The sequence below is a fragment of the Bombyx mori genome, chromosome 26 (genome assembly GCF_030269925.1).
Source record: "Bombyx mori chromosome 26, ASM3026992v2".
NCBI lineage: Eukaryota > Metazoa > Arthropoda > Insecta > Lepidoptera > Bombycidae > Bombyx > Bombyx mori.
Window position 1 is genome coordinate 7,902,524 of NC_085132.1, and position 27,926 is coordinate 7,930,449.

The 27,926-nt window shown below is 41.6% G+C and overlaps 1 protein-coding gene across 2 annotated transcripts in view; it reads left to right on the forward strand.

The window, feature by feature from the left end:
• LOC101745937 (uncharacterized) overlaps positions 1-10,059 on the forward strand; it is a 76,257-nt gene extending 66,198 nt beyond the window's left edge. For both annotated transcript variants that reach the window (XM_062676342.1, XM_038020681.2), the window contains exons 3-4: positions 2,782-2,839; positions 8,928-10,059. In XM_062676342.1, the coding sequence (XP_062532326.1) occupies positions 2,782-2,839; positions 8,928-9,049 (180 nt within the window). In that variant the 3' untranslated portion in view covers positions 9,050-10,059. The remainder of the gene's footprint in view (positions 1-2,781; positions 2,840-8,927) is intronic.
• Positions 10,060-27,926: the final 17,867 nt, after the last annotated feature.

Genomic DNA, 27,926 nt, shown 5'->3' on the forward strand with positions numbered 1-27,926 from the left:
AACCGGCCTGAGCCGTCAAGTTCATGAGACGCCGATCTGTTAAGCGGTTGAACATCTAAAATCATTTTTAAAACTATACCCGATAAAGTATTATTTTAAAATTCAATTCATACATTAACGAAAAAATAAAAACTATACATATAAATAAAATTGGAGTGTCCGTTTGTAATATTGAAATAACCGCTTTTTACAACATACGTATGAATATATATATACGGTGCATACACCAAAATAAGATTTTTTACAATTTTTGTCTGTCTTTCTGTCTGTTAGTTCCGGCTAATCTTTGGAACGGCTGGACCGATTTTGACGAGACTTTCACTGATAGGTAGGTGATATAAGGAATAACTTAGGCTATTTAGGGTACGACAATAACCGCGGGTAGCATCGCGTCAATCTGCTAGTTAAAAATAAAATTCAAACATTAATGAAAAACTACATCAAAAAACGGAAGAGACGCGGTGAAAAGGGCCTCTTGTTTAACTCGTTGCTAAATAGAATTAATTAGCCGGCCTTTAGAAAGCACTTCTGAAATGCAAAAAACTTTTGCTCTGTTTGTCACTCAACTTAATATGAAAGGGCTTTTCATAAGTCGAGGGCCTTTTATAATTACACTGAGCTTACTGATGTTTTTACTGCTTTCGAAAAGCTCGCTTTGCATTTTGATCCGGTGCTTTGAGATTCTCTTAGGTTGTGTACTCGTATCCCAGATTCCAGAGAAAGCTTTTAAGCTTCGTCTATATTGTTGTCGTTGCTTCAACTCACTGGAGCCGATATTGATCTGCCTTCCATGTCATATACCTGAGTAATGCCTTCTACCTTTAGATAGCAAAAACGGATAACGAAATAGCTCTGACATCTCTCGAATGTTTTTTATTGCTTAGGTAGGTGGACGAGCTCACGGACCACCTGATTTTAAGTGGCTACCGGAGCCCATAGACATCTACAATGTGAATGCCGCAATTTACCTTAAGACATGAGTTCGAAGGTCTCAGTTTTTACAGTACAACGGCTGTCCCATCCTTCAGACGAGTCTAGAACATTCTCGTATGTTTCAGTTCTGTCGAAAATGTTCTCGAGGGACATTTAACACCTGGTGGGCTGTGAGCTCGTCCACCCTACTATGAAATAAAAAAATATAGGTTAATTTATCATTTTTTTAAGTACCTTAATTTATGAATACGACCATAATGTTAACAGGAAGCCCCTTCATATTATGACAAGTTTGATAAATGATGTGGGAAATGAGAAAAAGATATCTTCACAGCCTCTAACGTCTCTGACGTCTTAGATTTTGCGGCAAAACATGGGGAAGGGTCTGACGGGACTTGAGCAGATGAAATCGATTCTTAGGGCAACCTTTTTTATTTTGCTTATACAGACTCAAAGCCTGGCTGATATTCATTCGAGAAACGCATGACTAATTAACAACTAAATTAAGTCGGTATATGGAAACCAATCTGTGCAGAGCCCTACATTCTATGTCTAGTAATTAATCTGGTATACATTTTAGAGTATTTGATGATGATTATTCATCTCCATTTTTATCACCTCACCTCGCACTACCAGAGCAGAATTCATCCACAGTGCGTTTTCCAGAAACTATTTTCTGTCTCGTACCATCTGACTCTAGATGAACTCCGTGTTTCTCGAGTGCTATGACATGTCCTTCTTTAAAAGAGATTTGCGGGGAGTGCTCAATGGTACCAGCGGCTTGGTACCCCTGGCATTTCTGACGCCCATAAACGACGGTGACTGCTTACAATCAGATGGGATGTATACTCGGCAGCTTTTAAAGACAATAAACAAAAAATATATTTTTGGAACGAAGTTCCTTATGGGACTATGCGGAGGGGTACCCTAACCGGGAAAAAGCATCCGTAACGTAAGTTTTTTTTTATTTAGTTTGTTAGCAACATATGTCACTGCACGTAAATTCAAAAATTCCTGAACCGCGGTGAAGAGATGTTACACGGTTGATAGAGGTTCTCGTATTTCTCTTGCTAAATCATACTGACCTGGCGTAGGGGATACCGTGATCGTGCAGGCGATTCCCCCAGGGCGAGGCTGCTCCATTGCACTGCGGAGCGGTTGACCCATGCGATTATTTTTATTTTTATCAGTAAAAAATCTTAATAAAAAATGTATACCCGAATAATTATTTTCTTTATACCTCGAACAGAACTGAAAATTAATATTTTGGAACGAAGTTCCTTATCGCGCGTTGTGAAAGGGGGCTAGACGGAAAAAATTCTTACGAAAAGTTGTCACGACACTTTTTGCTATAGTAAGCTATTGTAAGCTGTGCGGCGTCGCATGTTTCTCTGTCTGTCTGTCTGTCTCTCTCTCTGTCTCTCTCTCTCTTATATAACATTATATTTGTTAATAATAATAAAAAAAATATTATAACTTAAAAAAATTTACATTTTTTTACAATTCCTTCACTAATTAATCGAAAGGAACTTCGTTTCTATCCGGTGTACCACGACACCATACATCTTCTTTTTATAAACGACTTCGCCGTTCTAGGAATAGCATCGTGTAATAAAAATTAAACTCACAAAATTTAGAGATACATGTACCACCTGTACACAATGTAATTTAGACACAGACCTCAAACTGAGATGAGCGCGACTAACCGTCCAGTATAATAAATACTAACCCATTTTTTCTTAAGACAACCCCCGACCACCAGGTGCCCGTCATAAATTACAAAACTCTCTAAACAAGAGAATCCAACGCTAAAATAACTGATTATTAATCGAATGTAATTTGTTACAGAAATACGTGAGCGAACTGACAACTGTTCGGGACTGCGTGCCGACCTGTAGCGAGAAAGGTGATTTATAAATTTCATGTTTTCGTATATTAAGAATTATAAGTCTTTGTTTATTGTTTGAAATACTGCTTTGAAAAATTTTAATGAAAATCGATGACTTTTTCAGTATAAGTTCGGTAGGCAGCGGCTAGGCTGTGTCCCCAGCATTGCTGAGGTCCATGAGCGACTTTTTTCCAATGTATTCTAGTATCCTCGAGGGGTTATTCTAGATTCACCGAACTAGTAGGTGAGCTCGCGGGGCTCAAACCTGACGACGTTACTAACATGAACTCTAGCAAGAGCCGTGCTTCGTAGAATCTACCATCAGATCACAAACATGACTCACTGAGAAGGTCCGGCAAAAAACTCAGCGGGCTGTGTCTGTGGGTTAATTTATTTGGCGAGCCCTTCGTCGCAAGCGACGGGTCCGACGAGAACGGTGATCGGTGCTTGAGGTCGTCGTGGCCTAAAGGATAAGACATCCGGTGCATTCGTTTTGAGCGGTGCAACGGTGTTCGAATCCCGCAGGCGGGTACCAATTTTTCTAATGAAATACGTACTCAACAAATTTCACGATTGACTTCCACGGTGAAGGAATAACATCGTGTAATAAAAATCAAACCCGCAAAATCATAATTTGCGTAATTACTGGTGGTAGGATCACTTGTGAGTCCGCGCGGATATATACCACCGCCCCGCCTATTTCTGCCGTGAAGCGGTAATGCGTTTCGGTTTGAAGGGTGGGGCAGCCGTTGTAACTATACTGAGACATTAGAACTTGTATCTCAAGGTGGGTGGCGCGTCTACGTTGTAGATGTCTACGGGCCCCAGTAACCACTTAACACCAGGTGGGCTGTGAGCTCGTCCACCCATCTAAGCAAAAAAAAAAGGTACCTAAAAGCACCGTTAGTGGATCGGGAGGATCCGAAATGACGTGTTTTGGGCGACGTCGACTGATCCGCAGGATCGGGAATGTAGTTACCGGCGACCACGATGAGGGTTCTCGTGTCGCCATAAGCGACAGTGACCACTCTCCATCAGGTGGGCCGTACCTACCTGAAGAGGCAATAAAAAATCCTAAAGTATAATAGCAGGTCAATTTTATTTTTATTCCAGACATTTATTTACTGTAAACAAAGATTACTGATTCATTTATTAATACTTTAGTTAAATTTTTGTTTAGTTTTATGGTAATATTAACTGATAAAAAAAACTTATACCGGTCATTTGTAATATTTGTAAAGATTACTATAGATTTTTGACTTCTTGTGAGTCCGCGCGGGTAGGTACCACCAACCTACCTATTTCTACCGTGAATCAGTAATACGTTTCGGTTTGAAAGGTGGGGCAGTCGTTGTAACTATACTGAGACCTTAGAACTTATATCTCAAGCTGGGTGGCGCATTTACGTTGTAGATGTCTATAGGCTCCAGTAACCACTGTGAGATTGTCCACCCATCTAAGCAATAAAAAATAAATAAATAAAACCTTCATCAAGTTTCATAGCAACCGAACTCTGTAGGTAAACTTATCAATGTATTACCAAGCCAGTAAATCCATTGCAGCACCTAAAAAAACCGCTATAAAGACAAACAGAAAAAAAAATAAGCAAGTAAAATTTTACCTCGGGTCAGTTTTATTGTCTGTTTAACATCCGTATAAAAATCCGAGTTCGTTATCCGGGAAAATCACAGGGTAATATATGTATGCGAAGCGAATATCTGTGTCACAATAAAATAAAAGTCGAGTTGCCTCGGTTTTATTGTAACGGGAGGATCGAAAGATAAGGCGTTAGCAGATTGTACGATTATTATTTATTGGTTACGTGGGTGGACGAGCTCACAGCCCAACTGGTGTTAAGTGGTTACTGGATCCCATAGACATCTACAACGTAAATGCGCCACCCACCTTGAGATATAAGTTCTGAGGTCTCAGTATAGTTACAACGGCTGCCCCACCCTTCAAACCGAAACGCATTACTACTTCACGGCAGAAATAGGCGGGGCGGTGGTACCTACCCGTGCGGACTCACAAGAGGTCCTACCACCCGTAATAAACAAAACCAGTCTTCTGGATGCGATTTTTACGTAAGGTAGGTAGGGTAGGAGGTAGGATTTTTACGTAAGGTTCTGTCCTTTTTCATATAAACTCAAGCTATATTATAAACTAGCGACCCGCCCTCGCTTCGCTTCGGAAACATTAAAACACACATGAAACCAAAAAATGTGTGCGTGTACTAGTGTACACACGTAAGAAGTGAAACTTCTTTATGGCCTTATTTTTCGAAAAATGATCTACATGCAACTTTCTAGAAATTGGTTAAATAAAGTTAAATTAGATAAAGTTTAAACAAAAGGATTTTATTATCATAGACATGAATACAAAAAAGTTAAATTAGATAAAGTTTAAACAAAAGGATTTTATTATCATAGACATGAATACAAAAAAGATGGCGCGTAACGGAAAAATGTGACGCGTAACCGAAAAATGTGACGGTAAATTTTTTTCCAACGCCGATAAGGAAGTTTCACTTCAAAAAAATAAAATTAAATAAAATTTAAAAAAAGTAGCCTATGTTCATCAGGGACAATGTCGGCTTCTAATGGAAAAAGAATTTTTCAAATCGGTCCAGTAGTTTCGGAGCCTATTCGAAACAAACAAACAAACAAATCTTTCCTCTTTATAATATTAGTATAGATGTCATTATATCGAACGTATTTTCTATACGATCGTAGCCTTACACAACGGTGTTCATGTAGTGAATCAGTTTTAAAGAGCTGAATAACGGTTCAGTGAATCAGATCAGCATCGGACGAACCGGGACAGAATGGAACACGGGGGCATTAATCTTTCGCTTCAACGAGTTTTATACAGGTCTATAAGTGAGTCGTCTATTATCAAAGGTGGCAATCTGTGCATTTGGACAAAAAAATTTTATTGATATGTCAATACAGATTGATTTGAATATAATCGTCTCCTTCAAAGAATACGGTTCAAAACCTGCATTAAATAAAGGTTAATAGTTAACCTGTTATTTATCTAAGATGTCGTTCCGAAGAGTTTTGTGACTGCCGATGGAATACAAAGTCAATAATTCGTTTTTCTGATTTACCAATCATTGTCCAAAAGTCAGATTGCCGCCTTTGATAATAGACGACTCAAGTATTAGAGGGATTGCATTTTTTATGTGAAGCCATTATTTCGACTTAATGTTCGCTTATATTGATCGTTAAAGCATGTAGTTAAAAAGTGTATTGAAAATCGAGATCTTTCATAAAAAAATATTTTTTTATTGCTTAGATGGGTGGAAGAGCTCACAGCCCATCTGGTGTTAAGTGGTTACTGGGGCCCGTAGACATCTACAACGTAGACGCGCCACCCACCTTGAGATACAAGTTCTAAGGTCTCAGTATAGTTACAACGGCTACCCCACCCTTCAAACCGAAACGCATTACTACTTCACGGCGGAAATAGGCGGGGTGGTGGTGCCTACCCGCGCGGACTCACCAGTAAATACGTATTTCATTAAAAAAATTGGTACACGCCTGCGGGATTCGAACACCGTTGCATCGCTAGATACGAATGCACCGGACGTCTTATCCTTTAGGCCACGACAACGACAGCGAAATTTTATTTGCAACTCAAACCCCACGAAATGTCACAATAATTATAATTCAATCGTTGTCCAAGGTTTAAGACAGGATGGCGATGAAAACTGTAGCGGACGCACACTACATCCCAACACCAAAATACACTTGCATCCTTTAGGTCTTATTTTAAACACGTGCATACTTAACGCTTTCTCCGCTTGAAAACTCTTTAATGAGTTAAAGGCACGTTACACGTGCTGCTTATGATATTAACAAACTATCACTGTTTTTTTTAAACTAAACAAAAAAACAAGGAAATGCTGTGTTTAATTAATAGTGAACTATTTTAAAATCGCACAAAGCGTTAATTAAATCATCCGTTTGTATTCATCCGTGCGGAATTAATAATGAAGTCTGCTCGTACAAGAGGCGGGTTGGTGATGGCGTGGAAAACGTTTGTTTATAGTATAGTATATAGTATGTAGTATAGTATACTTAATAGATAAAGATAGATACTCGTGTTTATTTATATATTTCGGTTCTTCTTGCATCGGGTTAATACATATTTAGTCTAACAGTCTTGAAGCAGTAATGCGTTCCGGTTTGAAGGGTGGGACAGCCGTTGTAACTATACTGAGACCTTAGAACTTATATCTCAAGGTGAGTGGCGCATTTACGTTTTAGATGTCTATGGGTTCCAGTAACCACTTACCACCAGGTGGGCTGTGAGCACGTCCACCTATCAAAGCAAAAAAAAAAGAAGAAAATACCGTTTTGGATTTTATTAGTACTAAAAACAAAAAGCATATACGTCGCATGTACCTACGTCTTATACACATGAAACATTCAGCGCTATTAAAATATATAGTTAATGTGTTCAAGCCAAAATTACACATCCTAGTCATTATCTTAATTAATAATCTTGAGTCAACATGGGGCGTTGCGGATAACGACTTGTTATTAACACTAACATTGTTTGGGGGAAATGCAAATTAGCGCTTGAGCCAAGGACTTGTTTGTGGGTATGTTGTATTATACATGATATTGAACTACTGAAACCGATATAACACCTAATAATAATATTAGAGAAAGAGATAGACCTAAGAAGAAATGGATGGATTGCGTGAAAGACGATATGTGTAAGAGGGGAGTGAGTAAAGAAATAAGGGATATGATAGAGGAGTATGGAAGGAGAAAACATGTTTCGTCGATCTAAGTGACTGGGAGAAGGGCAGGAGAATGATATGAAATCGATATAACACCAAAATGACTGCAGGAGCAGATAACGCACTGGAGTGGGCTGCGTTGGTGGAAGAAGAGAAGATGGATCGAGGAGTTGGATAAGGGCGCAGAAACACGTTCAGAGTGGGTCGTTGCTGTGACCACTGGGACACTCTATGTCCATTAGTGGTCGTCTGAAAATTGATAATGTTGATGATATTGAACTCCACTGAAATCAATCAGGTGGTAGGGCGTGTTATAAGCCCACACAAAGAGATGATACCGGCATGCCCACTTCAACCTCGAAGAAATTGTGGATGTGAATGAATGTATTGGTGGATGGATGTGTGTGGATTTCACGGTAGGCAGCGGCTTGGCTCTGCCCTTGGCATTGCTGATGTCCATTGGCGATGGTAACCACCATCAGGTGGGTCGTATGCTCGTCTGCCTACACGGGCAATAAAAAAAAGCCGTTTTAGAGCCGCTTCGATAGTGAGATTCGACAAATGAGATTTATATATCATATCTGAAACTAGTGACGGGATTAAGGTTGAGATATCAATGGGTTTCGGTAATAATTTAATACTATAGAGGTCCTGGGTTCAGTCGCCGGACTGTGCAATAAAAAACTGGCCGATTTTTGTGAAACAAACAATACTGGTGGTAGGACCAGGAGTCCACGCGGGTGAGTACCACCACCCTGCCTATTAGTGCCGTGAAGCAGTAATGCGTTTCGTTTTGAAAGGTGGGGCAGCCGTTATAACTATACTTGAGACCTTAGAACTAATATCTCAAGGTGGGTGGCGCATTTACGTTGTGGATGTCTATGGGCTCCAGTAACCATTTAATACTAGGTGGGCTGTGAGCTCGTCCATCCATCCAAGCAATAAAAAATAAAAATAATCTAATAATAAATAAAAATAGCATTTTTATAAAGCATTAAATCTAAATAAAATATCCACTGAAATCTCTACAATATAAAATTTTTACATTGAAGGTTTTTTAACGGATTCTAGGCAGAATTTTATAAGGACAGTATGGTAATCCAATCAGCGCTTGGCCTTACTCAAGGTGGGTGGTGACATTTACGTTGTAGGTGTGTATGGGCTCCAGTAACCACTCAACACCAGGTAGGCCGTGAACTCGTACACCATCTTAAGCAATAAAAAAAATTTGGATTCGGAACTCACGCTATGATATCTCTTGAATCTCTATAATCATTTGATTTAAAGTAATAGAAATGTACAAATTTTTAGACAAAACACTTTTGGTGTAAAAATAAATTCTGATTGTTCCAGAGTGGTGGGGAGCCCGCACGTACTGCTGCGACAGTGACGAATGTAACGGCGCGATCACATTGTCCGGAATAAACGCTGCGTTTTTCTTTGCACTTCTGTCGGTGATTATCTTCGTGCACTGACCTAAATGGGCGAAACGATTTATTTCTTCTTAACGAAACCGAATGTTCAACTTAGTTTTTAATTATGTCTAGTTCATTTGCTTATTGTTTTTCTGTTGACAAAATTCCATTTGATAAGTACATAATGTTTGCATATATCAAAACTTTGGTTACCATTGTACAAGGAATCCTAATTTAATCGGATACCAGCTGATCTCCATGATTTGTTTATTTGTCAACAATTATTTAATTGCTCATTTAATTCACTTACGATTGAGTGTATGATTTTTTTAATTCAAATTCAAATTCAAATTCAAAATCATTTATTTCAACTTAGATGTCAGTCAAAAAAATTATAATAATAATGAAAAATTAAAGGCCAGGAGCGAGCGCCTCATTCCCACGTAGTGCCATCTAGTAAATAATCCTTAACTTTATAATATGCCTTGTTGCACAAACGTTCCTTAACAGTTTTCTTAAATCTATGAACAGGTAGTAGTTGAACGTTTAGTGGGATCTTGTTGAAAAGCTGTACACCCAGCCCCCTAAAAGAGTTGCTTATTTTCTTAATTCGAGCCGCCGGCAACGCAAGCCTATGTTTGTTCCTAGTGTTCATATTGTGCAAATCGCAGACTCTGGGGAATTCTTCAATGTTTTTACGCACGTACAATAAATTTTCAAAAATGTATTGGGACGCTAAAGTTAGAATTTTGATTTCCTTAAACTTGTCCCTCAAGGATTCCCTCGGGTGCATATTTTAAATAGCACGAATAGCCCTCTTCTGCAGGATGAAAATCGTTTCGACATCGGCAGCATTGCCCCATAGCAAAATGCCATAGGACATAACACTATGAAAATAACTAAAATAAACCAGGCGTGCCGTATCTTCATTAATATACATTCGTATTTTTTTTACCGCAAACGCTGCAGAACTAAGCCTACTCGCTAACTTGCATATGTGAGGACCCCACTGCAGCTTGGAATCAACTGTTATACCAAGAAAAACTGTCGAATCCACAAGCTCCAGTGTCTCTCCACTTATAGTAATATTAGTGTCAACTTGTCTAACATTAGGTGTGGTAAATTTTATACATTTTGTTTTTTTGTTATTTAATAACAGATTATTAACACTAAACCAATGTACCACGCGCGAGATAGCATCATTCACATCGTCATAATCTTCCAAATGTCGTTTAATTTTAAACAATAATGATGTATTATCAGCGAATAATACGACCTCGTGACGGGTTTCAATAAACTTAGGTAAATCATTGATATATACAAGAAATAGGAAGGGACCCAATATGGAACCCTGAGGAACACCCATATTAAGTAAGACACCGGAAGATCTCGTTCCTTTAACGTCTACCTTTTGGATTCTTCCGGATAAATAAGATTTCAATATCGTAAATAAATCGGTATAGAGATTGAGTGACCATTGACGTTGAATGACGGTCATGGCAATTAATACAACTGTCTTTTTTTAAAATTGATGCTAGTTTAAATTTATTACTTAACTTGTATTTAAGCTTTGTAAGCTACTGCACTGACCTTGTTCTCTTCTTTAAGCTTATTATAATTCAATTTCGACATTATATATATATTAAAACTTGATTTAATTTAAAACACACATTTTTGAAGTCACTATTGTTCCCAGCGCCATCTTACAAATTTAGTCCAAATCCCAAAAGGCGTTAAGAACTCAATCTCGATCTACTGTATAAGTACCACAATTAGGCAAAATTAATGGCGGTAGTCGAACGAAACCGCCATTAGCTGTCCAAGTCATGAATTAAATGAGCATTTAAATAAAATTAGGTACTCAGTTTCCGACTTCCAGTGAAATAATGTTTGAGCGGTTTTGTCTTAAGGGTTTCTTCTGTATTGAGTCTGGACTGTCCTTTATTTTTCAAGTTCAATTTCGAACGAATTCAAATAATCATTGATTTTGACACTTTTTCGTAAATGACAAAGTTACATTTTCCGTGACTTGTCAAACGGTTTTAATATTTATTATCTAAAAAAAAAAATTTATTAGATAAAAAAAAAAAACACCTTAAGATAAATTCACAATTGACGCTTTATTACACTATTCCATTCTCTAAATAATAGATATTAGGATTAGATGTATGAAAAAATCGCAATGTCATAATATTATATTATATTTAATTTAAGATTGAAAGTATTTTATCATCTTTTTTTTTTTTTTTATTTTTTTTATTTTTTTTTATGATTGAAGGATTACTGGTGGCCCGGAGGCCTTTCCAGTTTCACCAGGACAGGTGGGCGAGCAAAGGCTCAGCCAGGAGGGGTGGGATTTGCTAACAGCTACCCGAGCGCCTCCGAAGGAGACCTAACAGCTCAAGAGCAGCTGCTTCGCGAATGAATCTACTACCGGATCGGAATCGCGACCCGCTGAGAAGATCCGGCGAGAAACTCAGCGAGCTGATTCATGGGTTAGGTTGCACGGCGAACTCTTTGTCGAGTTCGACGAGTACGGTTACCGAGGTCCCTAAGCCTGCTCCTAGAGCTGAAGGCGTCTAGTGCGAAGGTTATTGGATCTGATGGATCCGTAAGGACGTGTCTAGGGCGTCGACGGTGACTGGCTCCTGCATGATCAGGATTCGGGGAGTAGTCAGCGGCGGCTACGATAAGGCGATTATCATGACGCATAGCCTTATCGAAGTACCGTTCCGACGCTGACTTCATGTATTTCTGTATAGATTCGAGGCCCAGGTCGTCGTGTAGGTCAACGTTCCTCACGAACCACGGAGCTCCGACGGCTAACCTGCAAAAGCGGGATTGTAGAGATTGAAGGGTGTCTATGTGCGTGCGGGCCGCGTGAGCGAACACCACACTCGCGTAAGTCATGACGGGCCTTATGCAAGTTTTGTAAAGTGTCACCTTGTTCCGAAGGGACATTTTACTCCGCTTACAAATCATGGGGTAGAGTCTACCGAGAATAAACGCGGCACGGTCACGGACTGATTTTATATGCGGGCGGAATGTCATCGATGCATCCAGGGTAACGCCCAGGTACTTGACCTTCCTGGCCCAGGGTATGGATTGACTAAAGAGAGTAATCGGGGGTGTGAGATTCCTCCTCCTAATACGGGAGGAAATCTGTGTGGAGCTTCCCCTCTGAAAGAGCACCGCAGTACTTTTCGCTGGGTTGATGTCTATGCGCCATTTTCGGAACCACTGTCCTAGGGCTAGGGCTGCGCTCTGAAGCTTCTTCGCGATTAGGGACTTGTTTCTACTGGAATAGTAAACAGTCGTGTCGTCGGCGAATAAAGCTAAATGGGTCGGCGGCGACCGGGGAATATCGTTAACGAATAAGCTAAATAGGAGGGGTGAGAGGACAGAGCCTTGCGGGACTCCAGCTGTGAGAGGTCGTGGGGAGGAGCGGGTTCCCTCGACTCGATATCGAAAAGAGCGGTTCGACAAGAAGTCCCGTATGATGAGCACGAGACTATCCGGCACACCCATGTTGAATAGTTTGAAAATCAAACCGTTGTGCCAGACTTTGTCGAACGCTTTTGCGACGTCGAAGAAGAGAGCTCCCGTGTATAACGGTTTTGGTCGATTAAGCCCCACAAGAATGTGCTCCGTGAGGCGGTGCACCTGTTGAACGCATGAGTGATTTGTACGGAATCCGAATTGTTCATCGATGAGAATGCCCTTGGATGAGACGAAGTCTCTGAGGCGTTTGTAGAGCAGACGCTCATACAGTTTGCCTAGAGACATGAGGAGGCTAATCGGGCGGTAGCTCGTCGGATGATTTTTTGGTTTACCGGGTTTATGTATGCCGATAACGTCCGCTTCTTTCCACACCGCGGGAAAGATACAGTTCGCCATAGCGGCATTGAAAATAGATGCCAACATCACGATGAGTTGGACGGGTAGAAGTTTAATAACGCGGTTGGATATACCGTCGGAACCGGGAGCCTTGCGAGGACGTAGGTCTTTGATCAAGTCTTTAACTTCCATCGGGGTGATGGGTGGTAACACATCAGAGGGTGGCAAGGAGGCTCTGCGTTCTACCTCACTGTCTACTAATTCTACATGCACAGGGTCCACGGATTGAGTGCTGGGCGTGCACTGGGTTTGCAATGTATCGGCCAGCAGCTCTGCTTTTTCGTCATCATCGAACGCCGTGAGTCGGCCTGAGGGGCCTACGAGGGGGGGCATAGTTACTACCGTATCCGATTTGAGAGTACGAGCTAAGCGGTAGTAAGACCTTTGGGAGGGCGCGAGTCCTTCTAAGAAATCAGACCATCTGGCATCTCGGACTTCGGCGATGCGAGACTTTACGTCGCGTTGTAGGGCACGCATTCGAATACGATTTTCCGCGGTAGGATACCTGTCGTAGGCGCGTATCGAGGCGTTCTTAGCTCTAAGGAGTTCCCTAATATCGTCGGACAATTTGAAGCGATGAAGGAAGTCCTCCGCTACAACTTGTTTCGATGACCTATCTAATGTCGAGGTGATGTGTGACGTTAAGATGTCTATGGCTTCAGCGGTATCCTGAGGAGACGGGGTAGAGTCCGGGCTAAACGGTAGCGATGGTGGATCAGATTCAGCCAGGCTGATGCCCAGCGTGTGCCAATCCACCACAGTCCTCGTGACGGGAACGGAATCGGGAGCGCGACCGAGCTTCATAACGACGGGACGGTGGTCTGAATCTAACTCTGAAACTACTTCGATCGAGTGTAAGCGCAGAGTTACGTTTTTTAATAACGCTATGTCGAGTATATCCGGGCGATGCGCGATATTTAGCGGGTAGTGAGTCGGGATTAGCGGAGCGACGATATCGAAGGCGAGATTATCGACTAACGCGTCAAGCCGCCTGCCATTCGGGGTTGTGGTGTGTGAGTTCCACCTGATGTGTTTACAATTTAGGTCGCCCGCCAGAATGACAGAGCTCCCCATGCCGAGCAGCGCCTCGATATCACTGCTTAGAACGATCTTATCCGGTGGAAGATAAACGGACGCGATAACGATCGGCGCGTGTCCCGTCAGTGAGATTCGGCACACTGATGCTTCGATATTAGCGAGCGCGGAAGGATCGAGTGGGACGCAATGCAGGGCTCTTCTATAGTAAATGACGGTACCACCACCACGAGCAGAGAGCCTGTCGTTCCTGACCATGTTATAGTTCGCGATTTTAGGGTCACGGCGCGCGGGCTTAAGTAGGGTCTCCTGCACTAAAAAGATATCAATTTGATGGTCACGCAAAAAGTCAGAAACCTGATCACGCTGATTTGCGAGACCGTAAGCGTTAAAAAATCCTATCGTTACGGATAGGGGCTTTATTCTACTTATATACGCCATTGATTACCGGCGGAGTGAGGGGAGGACGTACGTATTTAATGACGCGTATACGTCGGCGTATTCTTGCACAACGGCGATAAAGTGTTGTGCAGTGGAGGCAGAGCGAATGGCGTCGCCCAAAGCGTTAACGCGCTCAAAGTTGATCGACTGAAAGAAGTCGATCGCTAAAGCGAGATTGTCGGACGCGGTCGGAGGGCAAGTCGCGGGAGAGGGACGAGTCGCGGGGGCGGGACGAATCGCGGAGGAGGGAGTTGTAGCCGTGTTCATGTACGGCAGCGGTTTCGCCCAGGCCGAGACACTGGGCACCGGCGCCGGAACGAACGCTGGCTTAGCCTGCGACACAGAGGGTGCCGAGGCTTTGATGTCTGGGCCGGAAGCTCGGAGGCGGTTTTGGCGGGCGACGCGGCGATTTATTTTCGGGGCTCGGGGGCATCCGCGGTAATTTGCGGGGTGACCCTGTGTTCGACACAGGACGCAGCTAGGCGGTTCTGTCGCGGTTTTTTGATCGCGAGTGCATAGGGCCGTGGCGTGATCGCCTAAGCACTTGACGCATCGGGGGCGCGCGTGACAGTTACGGGAAGAATGCCCGTATAATTGCCAGTTATGGCACTGGCTAGGTGTGCCTTTCTTGTGTGGGGTTTCGACTGCGATTCCGGAAAGGCTACAGACCGTTCGGATGTTGAATATTTGCTTACCCTCGGGGGTAGGCTGGAGGGCGACGAGAACCATATTATATGGCTCCCTTCCGCGGCCTGTGTGCATGCGGTGTACGGAGTTAACCGGTAGGCCTTGTTCGAGAAATTTTTATCATCTACCTCATATCCCAATCAAGTAATACAGAATAATGGCGTAGAGCGATAAGCATTACGTTTATTAATTCTAAAGGCATAACACATTTGTTACTTGTGGTAGGACCTCTTGTGAGTCCGCGCGGGTAGGTACCACCACCCTGCCTATTTCTGCCGTGAAGCAGTAATGCGTTTCGGTTTGAAGGGTGGGGCAGCCGTTGTAACTATACTGAGATCTTAGAACTTATATCTCAAGGTGGGTGGCGCATTTACGTTGTAGATGTCCATGGGCTCCAGTAACCACTTAACACCAGGTGGGCTGTGAGTTTGCCCACCCAACTAAGCAATAAAAAAAACATGATTGAAATTTGAAGGCAAGTGAAAATCCGTCTGTCAAGAAAAAATGGTACTATCTCTCAATTAAAATTTATTATGTTAATATTAATCACGACTTCAATTCAATTTCCAACACTTTCACTGAAATAACGATTAACCATGTAAGGCTTCATATTTCTAAATCTTCACTCATTAAAAACATTGAAATATTCTAAATTATCGTAAATCTATAAAATAATTAATGTAGTTATAATGCAAGTTTAATACACAAAACTTCTATATTATATTTGTATTTATCACTACTAGTATTCCACATGATGTTTTTTCAATTAAATTATTCGAATATACTTTTCGATACATAAAATATTACATATATACATAATATATACATACACATATACATATAATACATACATACATTATATATACATAAAAGTAGTTAAAGATGTTGATGATTAACCGCCGATGTTGGCATGATCTCATTTTTTTTTATAATACTATTTCTTTAAATGAACTTATGCGTTTATATTATACTGTAATCTATTTATATTATATTATATATATTTTTTTATATTATACTTTTATTTATTATTCCTTTATTTATATACTATATTATATTGTTACGCGCTGAGGGTTCGGGATAAATAAAGTTTCACCAAAGTACAACTTAAAAACTGTATTCAACACTTAAAACATTTAAAAACTAGTTCCGATTACTGACTTTCTGCGTGCCATCTCTACAACGCTTTTATAGCCGATACGTCATCCCTAGAATTATCGAGAATATTCTACACATCTCTGGTCGTAGTTTCCGCTATCTGTCAATAGATGGTGTTGTAATTCTCGAGCATTCTGGATCCTTCGATATTCGTTCGACTATTCGGCGATAGGTGGCGTTACTCTTACCGACGTAACAATATTATACTTTTATTTGTTATACCTTTATTTATATTATACTGTAAATTAAATTTAAAGGGTGAATCTAACGCCTTTCTCGAGAAGGATAATGCCTAGTCATAGTTTCAAATTAGTACAGGACTGTCACTTATATAAGTCCTCATTCTTGTCGTATCACTCTTGTCAGAGCGGTTGCGATTGTCATTCAGTATCATTGCTGTGGGCAGATGTCATGCGCCTTACGAGAAATCGCCACTTCTCCCGTTTTGTGGTGATCCTGTTACACTCATACAAAGAACCGCCAACTGCCAACTTGACTTGGTTGGTCTACAGCATGGGCAACAATTACTTATAGTATAAGTAGCTTGAGCAAAAATCGTTTGCACAGAAGAGAGCCAGCTAAATCCTAAAACTAACATTGGAATATAGACTTTATTGCGTTACGTTACGTTACGTTAAGAATTGAAGTCAACAAAACAGGCACTAGTGCTATCTCGCTCAGTTGCAGCGGTTACAAAAGACGACGCGCACGCATTAATCAATACAAGCAGACATAAAATAAAAACAAAATGTGTGCAATTCAAACGTGGTAGAAGTGAAACCTTCCAAAATTAAAATACAATAATTATCCTAAACGTCTTAAGTATATGTAAAATTTTGTCATTAGTAAATAATTGTAAGGTAGCGCCCTCTGTGAATTGATATTTTAATTTCACGTATAATCCTAAATTAAAATTCACTACAAGAGCTTTCATACACACGTTAGTATTAAAAAAATCTCACAGATGGCGCTGTATTAAATAGTATGTATATTTCTGTCTCATTCTTTGCTGGCTTCATCCTACATATTTTTGTATTGTGTCTCTTACCTGTCGTTTTTTCCGTTGCATTCGGTTTGAAATCACAACGATTCTAAAGAAGTTTTCACTTCAAAAAATGTTTTGCACACTTACATCACTGTAACTTATATAAGTGGCAGATCCTTAACTTATTACTAAGATTCCAGTTTTACTATAAACTCAATTATATCATTCCCGAAGCTGTACCCACAAATACAATTGAATGTTTATGTTTATTAGAAAATATTATATAAGTACAATATGTAATAGCAATGTAGAGCATAACAGAATAAAGTTTTACATGTAACAATTCAGTTGTTTATCTGATCATGTCCAATTATATAAAGAACAATATAATCCTCGGCAATGTATTTTTTTTTTTTTTTTTTTTTTTTCCTACCTAAGCTGATAGCCCTAGCGGCTATTTCAGCGTAACCCTAACTTTAGTAGGTGAGCTCACGGGGCTCAAACCTGACGATGTTGCTAACACGAACCCTAGCAAGAGTCGTGCTTCGCAGAATCTACCACCGGATCGGAAACGCGACCCACTGAGAAGATCCGGCGAGAAACTCAGTGGGCTGTGTCTGAGAGTTAATTTACTCGTCGAGCCCTTCGTCGCAAGCGACGGGTTCGACGAGAACGGTGACCGGTGCTTGAAGTACCTAAAAGCACCGTTAGTGGATCGGGAGGATCCGAGATGACGTGTTTTGGGCGACGTCGACTGCTTTCCATTCTGTCCGCAGGATCGGGAATGTAGTTACCGGCGGCCACGATGAGAGGGTTCTCGTGTCGTGCCGCTTTATCGAAGTGGCGCATGGACGCCGACTGCAGATACTTACTGATGGACTCTAAGTCCAGGTCGTCATGGAGGTCGACATTCCTGACGAACCACGGGGCTCCGACGGCTATCCTGCAAAAACGGGATTGAATGATTTGAAAGGATTTTAAGTGTATGCGGGCCGCGTGAGCGAACACTACACTTGCATAGGTCATGACGGGGCGTATGCAAGTTTTGTAGAGTGTCACCTTATTTCTAAGGAACATTTTACTTCGCCTACATATCATCGGGTAGAGACGTCCTAGGATGAAGGCGGCACGATCGCGTACCGTCTTGATGTGGGGGCGGAATGTCATCCTACTGTCGAGGGTGACGCCTAAATATTTGACCTTCGGGGCCCACGGTATGGGCTGGTCGAACATCGTGATTGGGCGAACGGCGGGGGCGGGGGTGTTGACGCGCCTAGTCGGGAGAGGGATGCTCAGCGTGGTGTTCGGAGGGCGACCCCTTTTGAAGAGCACCGCTGTGCTTTTCGTGGGGTTAATGTCGATGCGCCACTTCCGGAACCACTGTCCCATGGTGGTAGCTGCGGTCTGAAGTCGTCGATGAAGCAACGCCTTCTTCCTACACGAGTAGTAGATGGCGGTGTCATCGGCGAAGAGCGCCAGATGGGTCTCCGGAGACCGGGGTATATCATTGATATACAAACTGAATAGTAACGGGGAGAGGGCGGAGCCTTGCGGGACTCCGACTGTGACGTGACGGGGCCGGGAACGCGTTCCCTCGACTCGATATCGGAACGAACGGTTCGACAAGTAGTCTCGTATGATGAGCACGAGCCTGTCTGGCACTCCCATGTTATACAGTTTGTATATCAAACCGTTGTGCCAGACTTTGTCGAACGCCTTCGCTATATCGAAGAAGAGGGCTCCTGTCGGAATGGGTTTCCGCCTGTTCAGCCCTAGTAAGATGTGCTCCGTGAGGCGGTGCACTTGATGGACGCACGAGTGTCTGGCGCGGAATCCAAACTGCTCGTCTATCAGAATTTTGTTCGCGGATACGAAGTCCCAGAGGCGTTTACGAAGGAGCCGTTCGTATAGTTTGCCTATCGCCGGGAGGAGACTGATGGGGCGGTAACTCGCGGTTTCGTTCTTCGGTTTGCCCGGCTTGTGTATGCCGATAACGTCCGCTTCTTTCCACGCCGCGGGAAAGATGCAGTTCGTCATAGCAGCATTTAATATGGTGGCCAACATCGTTATCAGTTGGGCTGGTAACAGTTTAAGCGCGCGGTTGCGGATGCCGTCGGAGCCGGGAGCTTTCCGTGGTTGTAGGCTATCGATCGTCTCCTTGACCTCGGAAGTGGTAATGGGGGGTAACGCGTCCGAGGGCGGCAGGGAAGCTCTGCGCTCGACCTCCCTGTCGACGAACTCGGTGTGTTCGGGGTCCGCGTGTTGAGTGCTGGTGGTGCACTGCTCTTGCAGTGCATCGGCCAGCAACTCTGCCTTGTCATCGTCATCGTAAGCCGGTGATTGGCCTGAGGGGCGTACGAGAGGCGGCATAGTGGCTATAGTTTCGGACTTGAGGGTCCTAGCTAGTTGCCAGTATGCTTGGTGAGTGGGCGCGAGTTCTTCTAAATAACTATCCCAGTTTTCGTTTCGGGCGTCGCTCAAGCGGGATTTGACCTCCCGCTGTAAGCGACGCATCCGAGTCCGGTTTGAATCCGTGGGATATCGATCGTAGGCCCGGATTGCCGCGTTTCTAATTCTAACGAGGTCCCTAAGTTCGGGGGAAAGTCTGATGCGGTGGAAGCAGTCCTCCACTTTGACTTGTTTCGAGGATCTTATGATCGCCGTCGAGACGTGATCAGTGAAAATGTTTATGGATTCGACGGTATCCTCGGGGGATGGAGTTGAATCCGGGCCGCAAGGGAGGATTGGTGGAGCGGTGTCAGCTAAGCACATGCCCAGCTTCTTCCAATCCACGGCAATGTAATTTATAATAGTATAATATATACTAAATTACTATATTTCAATGAGTACTCGAGAAGTTAGTCATCATTAATTGTGTCAAACTATGTTCCTAGCCCGTTATTTGTATACAAAATATTGGCTGTCTGTAAAGTCGGTATACGGACGATAGTGTTACGTGGTAACTACCAGAATAAACAGAATTATTCGAACTGCTAGCTCTGACGTCACGCGAGAAGAGAGATAAATGTGTCACAGGCCAACGCTTGGGCCGATCGTGCTTGTTCCGCGCTCTCGCTTGCACGTCCAAGCTCGGGGGAACGTGACACTTTTTCGTGTGTGCAGTCGGTGTTCATCGATTTCTAAGATGTTATACACGTCAAAAATAATTGTATTATCAATTCCAAATCGCAAATTTGACAACCTGCTTATGGATAATATAGGATAAGTTAAAACGTACACAGCCCGAGGATTTCTACTAATGGTAAGGCGTGTTGCCATCTCGCATGATTATGTTCCACCTCCACAGCTAGTTCTTTCGCGAAACAATGGTACTTTCCGGTTCAAAAGGTGAGACAACACAACTGCAATACGCGTGCAATACAACTAAGACTTTAACTTCATGCTCAAAGACGGTGGTATTTACATTTCAAAAGATCACTGACCTGTCTGTCCAATGGTAGCAATGAATGGGCATGAAGTGGTCTGTATCGTCTCCGTGGTAGTGTTTCAAATGAAACTGTACCGTTCTACGATGCAGCAAACCAACCAGTCTCCATGTTTGAACTCGTCAAATGAAAGGGTGATACAACATCACAGAGGCATCGATTACAAACAAGAGCCGAGCTACGAACTTAGACTTCGAATGAAACGCGTAACACAAAAAAACCTAAACTATTCACGAACGAGAACTAAAATTAAATATAGGCCTAGTGTATCCGGTCAACAGCGTACGCGTCTTGGAGCTCTGTGCGGCAGTGGCATTTTCATAAGGGGAAATGTTTGTTTTTGTGTTTTAGATGTGGCGACCTGGAATATCATGCTGGGTGATTTCAGTACCCTTTGCCGGTTGAGGTTTAATTGGTTTGTCGAGATTTTATGTATGCACTACTAAGCTAAACATCTATATTAACTCCAATGTGACTTTTTTTTTCTACTTAAGCTGATTGCCTCGAGAGGTTATTTCAGCGTAACCTTAGCTAGTAAGTGAGCTCACGGGGCTCAAAGCAGAGTGATGCTAACACTGACCCTAGCAAAAGCTAAGCTAAGCTCAGTGGGCTGTGTCTATGGGCTAATTCGCTCGTCGAGATGTGACGCATATGATGAATCTTCTTTTGCTCTACTAAAGTAATTTTAATATTGGAACCGGTCGAAAAGTGTTCCCGACGATCGAAAACTTCGTTTTTTTATTTTTTTATTGCTTAGATGGGTGGACGAGCTCACAGCCCACCTGATATTAAGTGGTTACCGGAGCCCATAGACATCTACAACGTAAATGCGCCACCCACCTTGAGATATAAGTTCTAAGGTCTCAGTATAGTTACAACGGCTGCCTCACCCTTCAAACCGAAACGCATTACTGCTTCACGGCAGAAATAGGCAGGGCGGTGGTACCTACCCGTGCGGACTCACAAGAGGTCCTACCACCAATAAAGTACTCAAATACATAAGCGAATATTTTGTAATAGACTAGGACATTTGGCTTAGTATCAAATAATAACGTAATTCGAGCCTGTATTATTACCGGAATGCATAAAGCATTAATATTCAAACCGCAAATCCAGGAAGTTCGTAACTGAAACAAAACTGCTCTAACTTTAGTCGTAAACAGAAGGCTGCTGTGCGGATTAACATATTCATTTTTAATTAAGTTATAAATGTATACTCTATACCCCAGTCCGTAGGATCTATTTTCGTCTTCTAAGCTTACTATACTATACTTCAAATAAAACATGTTCGTATTTATCTATACATTAAAATTTTTTATTTTATTTGATTGTCATCAACGCGTGCTTGAACCAGCCCGATTGTGATGAATATTTTGATATTTCAGAGGAGGTCTTTGTGATATTGCCATCAATACAACATGTGAGGGTAGTTTCAACAAATATGTGTATTTCTTATAGCGGTAGGCAGCAGCTTGGCTCTGCCCCTGGCATTGCTGAAGTCCATGGGCGACGGTAACCACTCACCATCAGGTGGGTCGTAAGCTCGTCTGCCAACAGGGGCAATAAAAAAAAACTTAGGAAATCAGTCAAACTTTGCTGTGATTATGACTGATTCTTTGGTATTCACGATTTTTCGAATTGGCACTATTTATTTCCAGAGTTGCTCAACTTCAAATTGCAAAAAGTATATCCTATAATGTTTTTATAATGTAAATAAAACTACAAGAGGACACTACAAGACGCCTACAGGCATTCGAAATGTGGTGCTACCGTTGCATGTTACGCATTAGTTGGACGCAGAGGGTCAGGAACGAAACCGTGCTTCAGCGCGTTCATATATCCCGGAAAATGTTGCCTTCTATCAAAAAGCGCAAGGTAGAATATCTCGGCCACGTGCTCAGGAATGATAGATACATGCGGCTGCAGTTGATAATGATGGGCAAAGTGGACGGAAAGAGACGTGCTGGGCGAAGAAAGAAGTCATGGCTCCGGAATATCCGGAACTGGACCGGTATTGCCTCCGTCGAACAGCTGTTCCGGTTGGCTGCTGATAAAAATGAATACAGAAAGCTAACGGCCAACCTTCAGGATTGAAGAGGCACTGGAAGAAGAAGAAGAAATAAAACTGTTTTTCTTCTCGCATCTCGCGTTTATTACTGTCATAATTTTTTTCTGACGTTCCAAATGAAGTTTTCGTGGTCACAAATGACTCTTTATAATAGTTAAGCGTTTAACTAATTAACTTGGCTAACCAAGCCCTCGAATTTATTCTGTTCACTTATAACAAATCATAGCTTAATTGAATACAACTCCAATCTTAACAAACTATCTCCTCAGAGTAGCTTCTTGCAAAGTGAGTAAACATTACGAAGAAAATAATAAACCTATTCATCTTATTAGGGACTAGGGTTCATTCAATTACAGTTAGTTCTCTTACAAAAAATACTATATTAGAAACCACTGACGGTTATTATTAGATAAGGAAGACTAGTTGTTTCTGAAGCCACAAAAATATATTAGATTTATTGTGTTATGTCGCTTATGGAGTAAGGAGTAAGGTTCTTTATTAAGGTTGGTAAAAAGTTCTGTCAATAAATATAAAAGACCATTCTTATGTTCGCTTTAGTGATTGCAATAGATAGAGCAGGCATTGCAGTATAATTTTATATTACGACAAATTGTATTGAAGTTTCGATTTGATTGGAATTTATCGGAGTCCTATTCTTTGACATGCAGGTATAATGAAATAACAGGTATTATAAATAATACTAGTGGTCCCGCAGTAGTCGAAATTCGACTATAATTAATTGGAATTGTAAGTTTGTACACTATAATGATTGTATTTTATACTTCTATAATCACAAATTTCGCCGACACTACACTATAAAAAAAATAACAAAGGCAAACAATATTTAATCTATTCTCAATTTGACAACAGACGCCAAGAGCAAAAGTTTGACAATAAATAGTATGCTTGCGTGTGTGCGTCTAATATATGGTATGTAGTGTGTGCAATGTTTTCTTTATTGATTTAATGTATCTTTTATGCATTATTTTAAAAAAATATTAGCATTGTGCACTTCTTCTCTGTATTCTCTATAGGTAAGTGTGGAAAATTTCATACTCCTCCGTCCGCGCAATTTTCGTAAAAAGGTATACAAAGTTTTTGCTTCACGTATTAATATATAGATATTACGATACAAACCAAATTTTGATCTTATGTTTCTCAACGCTATTCGCTTGCCGATATCAATAAGCTCCGGTATCATACTTGAAACTGACATAATTAATATATTCAGCCCATTAAGAGCTATAAAAAAGGCTCATACAACAAAACGAAACGATTTTTTAGTCGCCACACGTAACGCTACGCCATCGACAAAGAAGATAGGATAGAAGTTGATATCTTCTGACCGTGGATCTTCATAATAGAAAAGCAATAGTTACGCATCTCCACGGAAATAATTAACAATATACTCGACTTTCATTATCTATTCCAGTCATAGCTGCGATTGATTCCACAGAGACACAAGTTAACTTTGCCCCCACTATTACCCACCAAGTATGATATTTGGTTGAACCCGCCCAATTTGAGATATGGGGGCTAAGTCTCACAGGCACGTGTACCACAAATCGTAACAATGTTATGGGTCTGCAATAAGTTTCGAAGAAAATGGAAGTGGACAGGCCACTGGTCGCACTGACAATCAGTGGTGCATAAAATAATAAATAAATATATATTTACTAACGATCACGCCACGTTAACTGGTCCCGTGATAAGTTCGTAAAGAACTTGTGTTACAGGTACCAGATAACGGAAATAAATGTAAGATTTTTATTATACACATACATATATATAATATACATCCATAACCCTGGAAAAGACATTTTATATTTATCATACAAATATCTGCCCTTGGCGGGATTCGGACCCGCGACCCCCTTGTGTAGTGACCATATCACTTACCACTACACCAGACGGCCGTTAAAAGTAATGGAGTGAGGACCTCGTACTGGTCGTCGTAACGTGGGCGGACAACCAATGAGGTGAAACGACGACCCGGTCAAAATAGCTGGTAGAAACTGGATGTGAAAGGCAAAAGACCGAAAAGAAAAGAGTTCATTTGAGGAGACCTACATTCAGCATTGGGTAGACACAGGTTGAAGAAAAATAATAAATAAAAAGAAAATAGATCATGCCCACGAATAAGTAGCTCATAGAGTGGAAGCTCTTTTTATTGGCATCGAGATAATTGAAAAAAAAAACGAGTATCGGAAATATATCGCACTTGGCGACAAAATGCGTGTCCCAGTAGCAATTTCTTCAATCACAAAGTTCACTATCCCTGTAGAAATATAATACAAAAGTTTTGATCGAATTCTTGTCCTTTGACAAGATAGGATTCCCAGAGTAATTGCTATTTCATCGGTCATCTCTAACTATAAAGGAACTATCACGATTTGTATTTCAAAACATTATTACATCGACTGTATTTTTTTTTTATTGCTTAGATGGGTGGACGAGCTCACAGCCCACCTGGTGTTAAGTGGTTACTGGAGCCCATAGACATCTACAATGTAAATGCGCCACCCACCTTGAGATGTAAGTTCTAAGGTCTCAGTATAGTTACAACGGCTACCCCACCCTTCAAACCGAAACGCATTACTGCTTCACGGCAGAAATAGGCGGGGTGGTGGTACCTACCCGTGCGGACTCACAAGAGGTCCTACCACCAGTGATTACGCAAATTATAATTTTGCGGGTTTGATTTTTATTACACGATGTTATTCCTTCACCGTGGAAGTCAATCGTGAACATTGGTTAAGTACGTATTTCATTAGAAAAATTGGTACCCGCCTGCGGGATTCGAACACCGGTGCATCGCTAGATACGAATGCACCGGACGTCTTATCCTTTAGGCCACGATGACTTCAAAAGCACTAATTTAAAGCACTAATTACTTCGGTGATTTTAAATTAAATCAAAAACGTGAGTTTGTATGCAAATCAACGTCGTTAATGTGCAGAAGTTAGTCAGTTTGCATTTTGTGCTGAATTCCATACACTTCTACTATTAATTACGCTTTGCTGCTTTTCTTGGCAGTGCTTATATCAATCCAGGCTTTGCTGATATTCATAGCGACGATGACCACTCACTATTTGATGGGCCGCATCTTCATCTACCTATAAGGGCTACAAAAATTTGGTGCTTTGGCGAGAACATGCTAATTAAGTACGATTGCAGCCCAGTAGATTTGCGTCTTTCTCATGTGAGAAGATTTGAAACTTAGCATTACGTGTCTAGACGGGCTGCGGACCGCGGACCGATTGCAATTCATGTTTATCACCCCTAGGCGGAACACGTGGTTCGATAATGCGGCAATTCCAACTCCTGAGCCAAAAGGGTCGGTAACAACCTACAACGCTACGTTAACAGTTTATTAAATAAGCCCAAAAAAAGGGATATTAAAGACAATTTATTACAGTTAATTATGTAAACAATATTATTCAAGTAAAAATTGCAATGCCACGTGAAAAACTCAAAGTGAAATATGTTGCGTAAAAAGCCCGTTTCATAAATAGCGATACGAACGAAATACACTCTGAGCGGGAAATTAACAGTGTCGACTTTAATATTTCCATTTCGCGACATTTGGAATCAGCGGATTCTGACTCGAAGTAGGGATGGCCGATGTCGATACCGGCCTGTACGGATTAATCCGGAAAATAACACGACCAGGTTCTTTAAAACACCAAATGCACTCTTGGTCTGAATACAATAATCGCGCTAAGACGCTAAGCTTGAGTAGTTTTCGGTATTCATCTTTAAAGCAAGTAGTGAGGTTCAACTAGTAATACTTGGGGGGGGCAAGGGGGCGTGTAAATAGCCCTCCTGCGGCGGGAGCATAAAAAGCGGCGTTGTAGAAAGGCGTGTAAATAGCCGCCCTAAGCGGTATGACTATACATATAGCGGTAAACAAAAGCTAGTAATTAAACTAAAGATATAACTTAAATACACATAAGCGAGCGGGCGGGCGAATGATTACACGGAAGCAGCAATAAAATCGCAATAAATTAAAAGAACTTGCACTCACCTGTAGACCTTGCCAGTGACTGTCGTGCGGGCGTCGGCGATGGAAGCACGCGGGCGGCGGGGGTTGACGAAGCTCACGTAGCTTTTCGTAAGCACAAGCACCACATAAAAATACAAGTGCCGCATCTGGGCAACTAGCGATGAAGCGTTATCGATCAGGAGCTAACACCACGCTTTGGATTAAATTACGCTCGCAGTAATTAGTAACTGAGAAACTCCAAAGGGGGGCGCCATCCCAATAATTCACTACGTATCCTATTACTACATCCGCGCGCAACCAATACTAACATACTTATTACTGCCGTTTTGAAGACTAGGACTATCGTTTTACGATACAATTGAGAACTGAACCTCGTATTAAATTTATGTTGGATACGCTGTTGGATAATTACGAGTTTCACTAAAGTTGTAGTCGTCGTGGCCTAAAGGATAAGACGTCCGGTGCATTCGTGTTGAGCGATGCACCGGTGTTCGAATCTCAGGTGGGTACCAATTTTTCTAATGAAATACGTACTCAACAACTGTTCACGATTGACTTCCACGGTGAAGGAATAACATCGTGTAATAAAAATCAAATCCGAAAAATTATAATTTGCGTAATTACTGGTGGTAGGATCTCTTGTGAGTCCGCACGGGTAGGTACCACCGCGCTGCCTATTTTCTGCCGTGAAGCAGTAATGCGTTTCGGTTTGGGGGGGGCAGCCGTTGTAACTATACTGAGACCTTAGAACTTATATCTCAAGGTGGATGGCGCATTTACCTTCTAGATGTCTATGGGCCCCAGTAACCATTTAACACTAGGTGGGCTGTGAGCTCGTCCACCCATCTAAGCAAAAAAATTTATCTGATGATCCAATTAGCGATCAATTTGGCGATTTTTAAAACATTTCAGTATCGCCCATCACTGGTTCCGAGCGTCAGTTGCCATTCCAGAAAGTTCGTTTGAGGTTAAATTGGACGTGAAGCTCTAAAGCGAAGTAATTACGACGATAGAAGCCATAACATACCAACTTTCAGATCCTTTATTAGTATCAAAGTTTTCTTTGAAAAAATTACGTTCATTTTTAAGCAAAACGAAAACTATACTGGTATATTTATTCGACTATTTATTTTGTATTGGTTTTTTTTTTATTGCTTAGATGGTGGACGAGCTCACAGCCCACCTGGTATTAAGTGGTTACTAAAGCCCAAGACATC